The sequence below is a fragment of the Oryzias melastigma genome, linkage group LG20, assembly GCF_002922805.2.
Source record: "Oryzias melastigma strain HK-1 linkage group LG20, ASM292280v2, whole genome shotgun sequence".
Classification (NCBI taxonomy): Eukaryota; Metazoa; Chordata; class Actinopteri; order Beloniformes; family Adrianichthyidae; genus Oryzias; species Oryzias melastigma.
Genome location: NC_050531.1, coordinates 19,232,032 through 19,243,501, shown reverse-complemented (window position 1 = coordinate 19,243,501; position 11,470 = coordinate 19,232,032). Strand labels below are relative to the sequence as shown.

General features: G+C 40.4%; 1 protein-coding gene across 1 annotated transcript in view; it reads right to left on the bottom strand.

Moving 5' to 3' along the window:
* Positions 1-10,566, bottom strand: part of si:ch211-276f18.2 (glucose-fructose oxidoreductase domain-containing protein 1) — a 27,867-nt gene extending 17,301 nt beyond the window's left edge. The window contains exon 1 of the mRNA XM_024279608.2: positions 9,779-10,566. Coding sequence (XP_024135376.1) covers positions 9,779-10,031 — 253 coding nt within the window. The 5' untranslated portion in view covers positions 10,032-10,566. The remainder of the gene's footprint in view (positions 1-9,778) is intronic.
* Positions 10,567-11,470: the final 904 nt, after the last annotated feature.

Here is an 11,470-nt window from a genome sequence, read left to right as displayed (position 1 = left end):
AATAATAGTTGCAGTGTGTGAGGACATCTGTCTCGCTCTTTCAGAGTAGCAGGGAAGCTTTAATTATCCTTTCTCGATTGATGGCTACATAGTATAGGAGCAACTGCTGGCCTTTTCTCCTCATCTAAAACAAATGTGTTAGTAGTCGTAGGTTTTACATAATTTGCAAATTATGTAATTTTACGCTTCTGCTGCTTTTGTGTTTATAAAAAACAAGTTATTTCTATTTTATCATGGCGAGTAAATCTCACACTCCATTTGTATCCATTGCTGTTGTTTTTTTCAGTTGACCCGTCCCCGAAAGTGACCATAAGGTTCGTGTAACTTTTACATTCCTGCTACGGGTTTACAGCACGTGTCACATTCAAACAAATGGTGAACTGGCTAACTTCTATTGATATACAACAGGGGTCTCAAACTGGCAGCCCGCAGCCATTTGCGGCCCCTTCCTTAATATGAAAGTTCAATATGTACTAAGCAATATCTTCTGCATGTCCACACAAATCAAGCTTTGCATTTGGTTTGTGATGTTTCAATTTGCTTTACGTTTAAAACTTTGCATTTTTTTACAGGACACACAGAAGATATTGCTTATTAGTACATAGACATGAACAAATGTTCAATAAACTTGTTCAGTAGACATAGACAATGGACCAGAGATATAGACAGTGGACGCAAAAACTTGTTTTTGGCACAAATGGAACCCCATACCCCCAGCTTCAGCCAGACCGGGCCCCAACGTAAATTGAGTTTGAGAAGTCTGATATACAAGTTCAAACCACAACATAATTCTGTAAAAACTATTCTTCTTGATCTACTCACCGTACAACTTTGCCAACATGTCCATCCAAATAGAGGGGCTGTATATAAAACCATTAATAAAATGATTCTGAAAACACATGTTCCAATTTAGGAGATTCAGAAAGAAGTCTTTAGCTTTTGATTATTGAAGAGTTTCTTAAAGTCACTGAAGAAAAAAGTTAAAAAGAAGCTATGCAAGTCAACAATTGTCCAGAACATTCTTCATCCATGCCTGAATAGACCAATGACTTCTGTCCTACAACAAGCAATAAAAACAGCTTTTGTTTCTTTGTGTTGATCTTGGCGTCCCAATCCATCAAACTGGTTAAATGTTGTCAGAGTTCAACAAACGACAAGATACTTTTTTGAAAATCCTGACCAAGTCTAGAAGATGTTTATCACAGTTTTTCTACGTCTGATCATCTCCGAGCAAAATAAAAGTGAGAGGACATGAGAGAAACAGTGTGAGGATCAAAGAAAAATGAAACACAGAGGTGATTCAAACGCTGAAATATAAACCTCTACTCAGATTTAATAACCAAAATGTTCAAATCCTGGTTAACACTCTTGTCTAAGGATGAATAATTATTCCATCCTGAAAGCCTGCCTACAATCCTATTCTTGGTGGAAGGCTTGCCCCCTCCCTGCCCTTGGATTTACAAACACAATGTGATTTCTCATCCAGGGCTTGCAGCTCGAGTTCACCATCACGGGCCGCTCGGCCGCTTCCTTGAAGAAATGCTCACTTGTCAGCAGCACGACTGAGACTCTAAGACACCCCCCCCCATCCCCCCCGATCCAGCCATTCATCCAAAACACAAAGGCAATTTCACACAACGACAAGCTTTCTCTCTGCTTTTCTCCCTATCACACCTCCATCCTTCCTCATTCACACAAACACTTCCATTAGCATGCTAATAGAAGTCCGAGGAATGGGAATCGGTGGGAAACGTGGTGGAAAGCAGACTCAAAAAGCAAACATGGGAATGACACAAACCTGCCTGAGTATGAGGGCTGGACCCACATGACATAAATCAAGAGCAGCTAAAAGTCCATATCTTGGACTAAGGCAGGTGACATCTGGAAGCTCATGTAAGTATTCAAGCAGATTCAAGTGGCTCAGAAGTCTGTCCCATCCTGGAATCTTATGATGTTTTTAAGACTGTATAAAACAGCTATTGAAAGTTAAACCAGTTGAACTTTGACCAATCAGGGACTTGAATTTGGTAGCGTCCTTTTTTAATTCAGAGAAATACCAATCGTTTGAATATTGACCATGAAGGAGAAATGAATAATTGTGGAATTCTGAGACACCAAGTCATTCTTATATCAGAATACAGCTGTGAAAGAAAAGCCTGAAGCAAATTTAGTGAGATTTGCACTAAAGTCAATAAAGTCACTAATTTAATAAAAATACACTCTCCGGGATGTCATAAAGACAAAAAAAAATCCAGTTAAAAAATTGTTGTCAGTTGGCTGTTTATTATTTTAATTGGAATTGCAAGATTTAAAGAGGCTAAAAAGAATCGATAAAAACATTAAAACTGAGTTTCTGTGGATTATTTCTGCCTGCTTTTTGCCACATAACCCTGTTCTGCCACAGGTCTCGTCTCTCAGACGTGCAGCCGCTGCACCCGAGCATCAGAGCTGGATCATGTATTTATGATGACGCCCGCCCTGCAGCAGATTATAAATAGCTCTGGGCCTGCTGGAGGCCGGTCAGGGCAGGTGCCTGAGAGCTCAGCTGACACACTCCTCGCCACCACCGCCACAAGTCAACAACAACAACACAGCCTGTGTTGATGTCACCTGCTGTTTACACTGAGGCAGATCTTACACAACCCAATTATCCTCAAAGCCAGTCTGGAACCCAGTAACTGGGAGGGTCACTCAACAACGTGGTTGAACAACAAGGAAAAAAGGGAAAAAAACTCACAAAAATTAATGTTTCTTTTATAGATTTTAATTTGGAAAAACTCAAAATCAGGCAAATAATGTGTGTTGATGTTGCTCATCTTTTTAATTCTTTAATAAAATGCATTTATCTTCTTCTATTACTCATTTATTTGAAAAATGATGGATTCATTTGTTTTTGTATCTGCATGTGGTGATAACATGTGAATCATATTCGGTCTGCAGCTGTGACCCATCAGCTGACGCTATGAAACAATCACATTGCCCCACAAACAGCATCATCTTCCCAGGCGGGCACCTGATCCACCGTCCCACTGACAGCAGAGAGCTGTCATGATGGATGAATTCACTCAGAGGAAGCGACGCAGCTCGATGTGAGGGGAGACCCCCCTTTCCACTTCAGCAGAAAGTCTACACCCCCAGAGGCGCTCTGCTTCAATGACCCGCTCCCGTCTTTAAGGAGGGATTCACAGGCGCCGCCCCGGCGCTGTGAAAAGAGGTGCCGTATCCAGACACTGTCATCCCCGCTGGAGGGGCCCCTCCGCCCGCTTACACCCCCTACCGCCACAAAGCGGCACGCATGAACCTGAAACTCTGCAGCGTGTTACGTTTCAGCTCCAAGAAACTCTCAGGAAAGCAGAAGTGAAACCAGCAGATTCCTGGAGTCACAGACACACTACTGTAAGGTCACCTTTCTGCCATCTGTCTCATCTTATTTTTTAGGACCATAAAAAGTACAATTGTAAACACAGAAGACTTCATCACTTGATGGAGTCTTCCTGTTTCTCTGCCTCACATCAGCACTCAGAGGTTCCCTTTGACAAGACTACTGACTGCATAAAAGAACTGGACTGAGTGAGTGTGATGTCACCCATAGGAAATGGCTAACTTAATGAAATTAAATCAATTCAGACGTTTTTTAATTTTTTTGCAATATGTTCATTGGAACCGGATTTACATCAATAAGAAGTGATTGGTCTGATACGATCTGAATCATCGTTTCTATAGCAACCACTCTCATCAATCAGGAGTGAGCCTGTCAGTCCAGTTCCAAATAATTTCAATGGACAGAACTTAAAGGGTAAGCAAACAGGGCACTTGGAGGCTGACTCATTCCCAGCTGCTAAAAAGGGGGCGGGGCAACTGGAGCCTGAGGTGTGTCTTAGATCTAGGATTGACAGTAAGGTTAGCTTTATGTGACGTATGCTGGGTCTTCAATATAGAGAGTGGTACCGGGCAAAGTGATGCAATTTTCTCCACAGAACTTTCTGAGGAGGTTGAGGATTTTTCTCCTCCCCCTTCTTTGATCCAGAACCTTATTGTTTGGAGCCGCTGGATCAAGACTAATATAAAGGCTAATATAGTAAACAAACAGTCCCGAGTGAATGGTCATTGTAAATCCCATAACCGGGACAGAGTTTGATTTTAATTTATCAAAAATTTGGCAATGATCAACAGAAAACACTTTTAAGGCCCAATATATAGAAGTCAACAGCCAACAAAAAAGTTGATTTACACTTTAAACCTTTATAGAAGCAGGTCGCCCTTTTTTTCCTACCCTTTTCAGGATAAAAAGCTGGAACTGAAGGATCAATCATCTACTGCACTTCGAGGTTTCACAGTAGTGTGTCAACACAACCACATCAGTAAAGTCAAAGCAGGAACAACTTTAAATATATTTGCAAATGAAAAGGTTGTGAAGGATCATTCACAAATCTGCCTCTAAGTAGATGCTAGAACACATATCATAAACAGGTATAACCTGTCAGGACAGGTTTGTCCTTCAGGTTACATCAGAAGATCTACAACTTCAGGATCAGCCTTCACGTGAGCTCAAGTATCTGGTTTCTAGGGGAAAGCCGGTAACCGGAAAAATCAGGTGACAGGTTTCTCACAGGGACTCCTTCATTGAGGCTTTCATCCTCCTCTCTGCAGTTTTTGTCAGTTTAAGGTGTGATTGCAGAAAAACAGATTCTTGATCCTCAATCTGCCTAGAGAAATGGCGTTGAGAAACAGATTGTAATAGTGTGAATGTTTTGTAAGCAATCACACTTTTGTGATCCTGTTTCTCTGTATTATTATTCGTTATTAATTCTGCAGTACGTTTTTGATTCCTACTTTCACAGTTTCAGCAATTTCTGCAATCTTGGTATCAAAACGTTCAAGTTTTTAAGGACATTCATGCTTGTGGTATTCCTACAAATTTTAAGATTTTACGCAATTCATGCGATTTTCAGCCCCACTGAAAATGAATGGGAACATTTTTCAAATTCTACAAAAACTTTATGCAATTTTCAATTTGTAGTTTTGTTGTTCACAAATTGTACGCAATTTTAAAATTTTACATAATTTTTACGATTTCTTTCACAAAATTCTTCATATTGTTTGTGCAATTTCTGCAAACTATGCAAAGTTTGGTATCAAAACGTACAGCACGTTCAAGACATTCAAGCTCGTACTTTTGGTACGCCTTTTAAATTTGTTCACAATTTTTGCGATTTTTTAAAGAAATTCTTTAAATTCTTAGTGCATTTTTTTAAAACAAATTATGCAAGTTTGGTATCAAAACATTCAGCACGTTTAGAAAATCTATGCTTGACCTTCTGGTATTTTAAAATTTTCCCCAATTTTTAAGATTTTTAAAGAAATTCTTCAAATTCTTTGTACACTTTCTGCAAATTATGCAAGTTTGCCATCAAAATGCAAATTTCTTCAGCATCTTCAGCGACCACATTCAGTAATAAAGCATTCACACTATTATTATTGCAGGTAACGAAACTTTTTATATAATTTTATATTATATAATCGTCTGTAAATTCATTTAGCGACAAATAAGAAAAAAATTTGACCAAAAATGAAATGAAACTTCAGCATTGACTCCTCAGAACAACTGTTAGGTACGGAGGTGGAGTGGTGATAATGTGTGATTGCTTATCTCCAAACCTAATCAAACTGCAGCAACTTTTAAAGGAAAAGTGAGTGACATCAGTGACTGTAACAGAGGGGTGGAAGTATCTGACTGAAGCTTTGTTTGACTGTTTTTGCAGCAGGTCAGAGTCTGCGAGTGCAGGAGAAACTGTGGGTGTGACGTCAGCACCTCAGGAAGTCACTTTGTAGTACGAAAAGGAAACCATCAGGAGGAAAAACCTGAAGGAGGACTTGCTGAACGAGACCGACTGCTTCTGTTTGACTCAGGTTGTTCTTGAATGGTATGTGCAGCATGTTTTCCTTTACCTGAATAGACAGTTTATCCCTAATTCTACAATATTTAGCATATCTGGTCAATTTCAATACATTTACTGTAAATTGAAGCATTTTTTGGTGGGATTCTGAAATAATTGTTAAAATATTGATGACTTTCTGATGAGGGGAAACTGTGAGCTCTGCAGCGATCAATCAGGCGGTGACTTTCACACCGCCGTTGTCATGGTGACGCAGGACACCGTACACTGGCGTCAGTGTGCCAGAGGTCGGCTGACAGCAGGCCAGATCGATACGGTTTCCCAACATGACCGTCCGCTGCGCCCTCTGGACCCTGCAGCCCAGCTTCGTTCACAACCGCTGGCATTAACCCTTTAACACCAGAGCTCCAGTGTTTATGTTCTTTGATTTACTGTAACTTTTCAACTGTTAACATGATAATTATCGTGTTAACGGTTGAAAAGTTACACAGTATATTAAAGATTTTGTGTTAAAGCGACGCCTCATTTGAATACTGACACACTGAAAGCAGGTCATGTGACCTGGAATTTCCACTTCATTCAGAAAACGGCAGGCTAGTGACTCATAGAGAACATCCCTCGCTTCTGCAGATGGATTTTCTAAATAAAAGCCCACCATCAAAGGATAACACAATCAGTTCACAAACATGAAAGTAAACAGAAGAAGCTTTTCTAATAACACCGAGTGGCTGCACCTTTTGACAGAAATCCTTCTCAATTTTAAAAGAAGGAAGCAAAATGTATACACACATATGTATCAGTATATCATAGAAATCAATGAATGGATTTTACTGATGATTGGTTCACTTTTATCCTGTTTTAGTTTCATAAGAACCAAACAAAATGTATTTTCAATTGGAGATGCTGCATAATCTGCTCCTTTCTGAATCAGAAATCGAATCAGGAAGTTGTGAATCAAAATCAAATGGGTTTGTAGCCATACCTCAGGAAACCAGGTCTTCCTGATCCACCACTCAGGTATCAGAAATCAGGTTTTGGTTTCTTTAAAAAAAAAAAAAAAAACGTCTGTATCCTGTAAATGTAGCTCAGAGAGAACGCATGCCTGTGACAGGAACCCTTTCCTCCTATCATGCCGTCACTGGAAGACCCAGCAGAGAGGTGAAGAATGAAACCCAACAGGTTCTGTGTTCAGGTGAAGGTCACAGCTGAGCCCTAACTGCCAATGTCACCTGAACAGGTCAACAAGGGCAGGACTCTATGAAAACGCTGACGTGGAAACGCCAACAGGAAGCAGAAACAAATTCAACTTGATTTATATAGACCGTTTGCTGCTTTCAAGCATCTTAAAGTGCTTTTCACAATAAAATAAATAACAGTAAGACAAAAAATAGAAAAAGCTATCATAATTTAACAAAAACACATTAAAAACCTAACACACATACACATCCCACAAAGTACAATCAGATTAGATGAAATTGTTTTTTTGTAAAAATATATAAAATCAAATAAAACATGTGGACATGTAAAAACTATGTAAAAGCTAATCTAAAAAGATGAGTTTTAAGGTTTTTCTTAAAAAAATAATTTAAAGTCAAGATAAGTTTGATTTAAATGGTAGTTTGATTTAAAAATGAGTACATACAAGTTTATATCTACTTAAAGACTCACTTCAATGAAAATTGTGTTTTTGGTGCTCATGGTGTAAGACAGGGGTGTCAAACACAAGGGCCAAAATCCAAAACACACCTTAGGTCGCGGGCCAGACAGGATAAACATTTATTGAACACTCTAAAACTACATTTTTAAAACTTTAAAACTGGAACTTTTAACATATTTATGAATTAGATATATAGCATTACCTGCAATAATGTTAGTGTGAATGCTGTAAGCTGAATATGGACCCTGAAGATGCTAATGCTGATAGCTGAAGATGATGAAATTGATAGTTTAAATCACTGAAGCTGATAGCTGAAACACTGAAGCTGATAGTGAGCTAAAATATTAGCTAAATGCCATCCATCCATCCATCTTCTTGGCCGCTTCTTCCCTTTCGGGGTCGCGGGGGTGCCGGAGCCTATCCCAGCTACTGATGGGTGAAGGCGGGGTACACCCTGGACAGGTCGCCAGTCTGTCTCAGGGCCTCAATCACACACACATTCACTCTCACATTCACACCTAGGGGCAATTTAGAGTCACCAATTAACCTATGAAGCATGTTTTTGGACGGTGGGAGGAAGCCGGAGTCCCCGGTGAGAACCCACGCATGCACGGGGAGAACATGCAAACTCCACACAGAAAGGTCGCAGCCGGGATTTGAACCGGGGCCTTCTCGCTGTGAGGCAAGAGCGCTAACCACTGCGCCACCGTGCAGCCCGCTAAATGCCAAATTAGACTAAAAACCTAGTTTAGCTAAAGCAGCTAGCATGTAGCTGAAGAAATGGCTAGACGTCAAAATAGCCTAAAAAACAGAAAAAAAACTGAATTAGCCAAAACTGCCAACATGTAGATAAATATTAGCCTAACTTTAAAACAGCCTAGAAAACTTAAATAGAAAAGCCTAAGTTAGCCAAAACAGCTAGCATGGTGTTGAAATATTAGCTAAAAAACCTTAGTAAATGCCAAAATAGTCCAAAAAGATGGCAGAATGCCAATTTGTAAAACTTTAAAACCGTAACTTTTTAACATAATAATGAATATTAAAAAGACAGGAATATTATTTCAGAAGAAATCATCTCAAATCTTAAATAATTTTCAATATTTTACTCTTAATACAAACATATTTTGTCTAAATTATACAAGTTAGAAAGATGATGCTAGAATTGAGCCCAAGATAACATAAGGCCATTAATAGCAGTAAAATAAAATGATCTGGGGGGCCAGATAGAATTACCCTGTGGGCCGGATCCGGCCCTTGACTTTGATACATGGTGTAAGACATTTAATAATTTAAGATTAAGAACGCTCCATTTGAATAAGCTCAAATTTGTGACGCAGCAGGTGAAATGGGCGGGGCTCCCTGCTGTGTTCCATTCTGATGCATCCACTTCTAGACAAGTAGATCCGTGTACGTCTATGTTTTCCACGTCTGAGCTGGAATCTGGATCAAAAACGAACAGCTGGATAGCTCCGATATTGCTCGGCATTTTTGTTGCATCGCTAATGTTAGGTTAAGGGTATGAGGAGCTATAAGCTAGCAGGAGAGAGTGTAAAAAAAGGGATAATGGGAAAACCACTGGGAATTATTTTACAAATAAATGATGAGTCTGAACAGGATGAGTGTCTCAAGTTTCAGGTCATGAGGGTTCACGCACATGTTAGCCATCTCTCTATTTAAGATCATCTGAAGAAATCTCTGTATGTCAGGGGGTTTGTGCCCCCAGGAAGTGATACCTTAGAAATGAGAGCAGTTTCTGAGCTCCGTTTCACTTCCTGACCATACTGAAGAACCAAAACCTCAACAGTGAGAAGTGGAGATAGGGCCTCCTCCCTCATGATGATGCTAAAAGGTGTTTTTGAGGTTTCTGTGCTCCAAATCCAGCAAAGGGATGAGCGTGTTTGTTTTTAGGTTCACATGGATGACCTATTAGAGCTCAGTGGGTAAACAAAGCCCGACTGGAGTATTGTTTCACAGCAGCTCTTCAAATCTCCAAAATTAGCTACTGTGCTCCAGATTTGAATTAGAACAGCCTCTTCCTGTGTGCCCCCCCTCTACTACAGTCAGTGTTTCACATCAACATCACTAGAGCAGAGAAACCTGATGTGTTCCATCTGCAGGCCTCAGCGGCTGATGCTGATCCAACCCCACCTGGAGACGGGGACTACAGCCTCTGATGGTTTTGCTGCAGCATCCCACCCCCCACCCTCCAGATCCGCAGACTCACCTAATGTCTTGAGGGCGATCTGCCGAGTCAGCGGCGGCGGCAGGTTGATGCAGACCAGGTCCACGTCCTGATGCAGCAGCACGTCGTCGATCCGGTTGGTGTAGTAGGGCACGTTCATCTCCTTGGCCAGCTCCTCCGCCTCCTCCTGCGTCCGGCCCCACAGCGCCTTGACGGCAAAGCCCTCGTTCTTCAGCAGCGGGACGATCACCCTGGCGGTCAGGCTGGTGCCGAACACGCCGACTCCGGGAAGCATGGCTCGGCTTTTATTTGGTTCTCACCGGTTTTGTCGGGGCTCTCGCGGCTCCGAGTGAAGCCGGAGCGGCTGCTGCGCCAGCTGCGGCTGAGAGGGGAGGGGACGCGACGGCTGAGCCCGTCAGGTTGGCCATCCACCTGCCGTCAGACGGCCGCTGCGACACGGCATGACATGAATTCTCCCGGAAAATAGTCCGAAAACAGGAGAGAAAGGACGCTTGCGTCTCAAATTTGTCAATGGACCATCCTAGTTTTCACCTCGTCCGCGGCGGTCAGCGCGAAGCGGCGGAGGGCATTTCACACCTTCGTTATTCCCCCTTTCCAGGACGATTCTCCGGTCACACCGAGCGGGGCGGAGCTTACAAACAACCGGGAAAAGCGTTAACGGGAGCGGCGGACGAACGAAATCTGCGAGTTAACGGAGGAGCTCACCGCGCCGCCGCAGTGAGGCCGACGGCTGCGACTGATGTTAGAGCTCGCGGACCTGAGCTGTTCGCGCTGCAGCGCGCGGCGAGACAGGAAGCTGCAGTTACACTTCACCTTCAAAATAAAAGTCTTGTTAAGCAAACCAAACAAAAAAATCTCACAGGATGTGACGTATATGAGCAGGAAGAATAAATAAATAAATAAATAAATAAACAATCAGATAAATAAATAAGTAAATAAACGAATAAATAAACAATCAGATGAATAAATAAGCAAATAAACGAATAAATAAATAAATATTTACGTGTCTCTTGGTGTGATTATTTTGTGTAAAAACTTGTCAGGTTTCTGTAAATATGTTTATATTAAATAAAGTTTTTTTTTTTTAAATCACAGATACAAAATCTATAACAACTCTATATTTAAAGCAAACTCGATGGACAAAGAATTATTTATGTTTCTTTCTTTCTCTTTTTTGTCACTTTTTGATATGAATGAGAGTGCATTAAATTGTACACTAAATTTCAGTAGCTATACGAAAGTCTTCCTATCAAATGGCCTCTCATCTTCAGTTTCAAGTTGCAACTAAACTATAAACATTTTTAATTTACTGATGAAATTGATATATTAAATAAAAAGTGCAATAATGAACATATTCATAACACAATAAGAAACATCATATTGGAGGTATAATTTTCTGTTTCTTTAATATTACATATGGGGATAAAGCGTGGCTATTACTAAAAAAAAAAGCACTAATAATAAAGTGAAAGAAATGCACAAGAAAAAGCTACAGAATTCTTTCCAACAAATATGTGCATTGGCAAATTTTCAAATATTTAAAATAATTGTAGCTTTTGTAATCACTCTCCTGAATCTGTAATTCACGTCTTCTATTACTGTGTATTTTCTTTTGAGCTCCAGAAGCAGTTATGAATGGTAAATTGAAAATGAAGTGTCATAAACTTCAAATATATAATTCATTACATATTTTAGTTTTGATAAACTAAAATT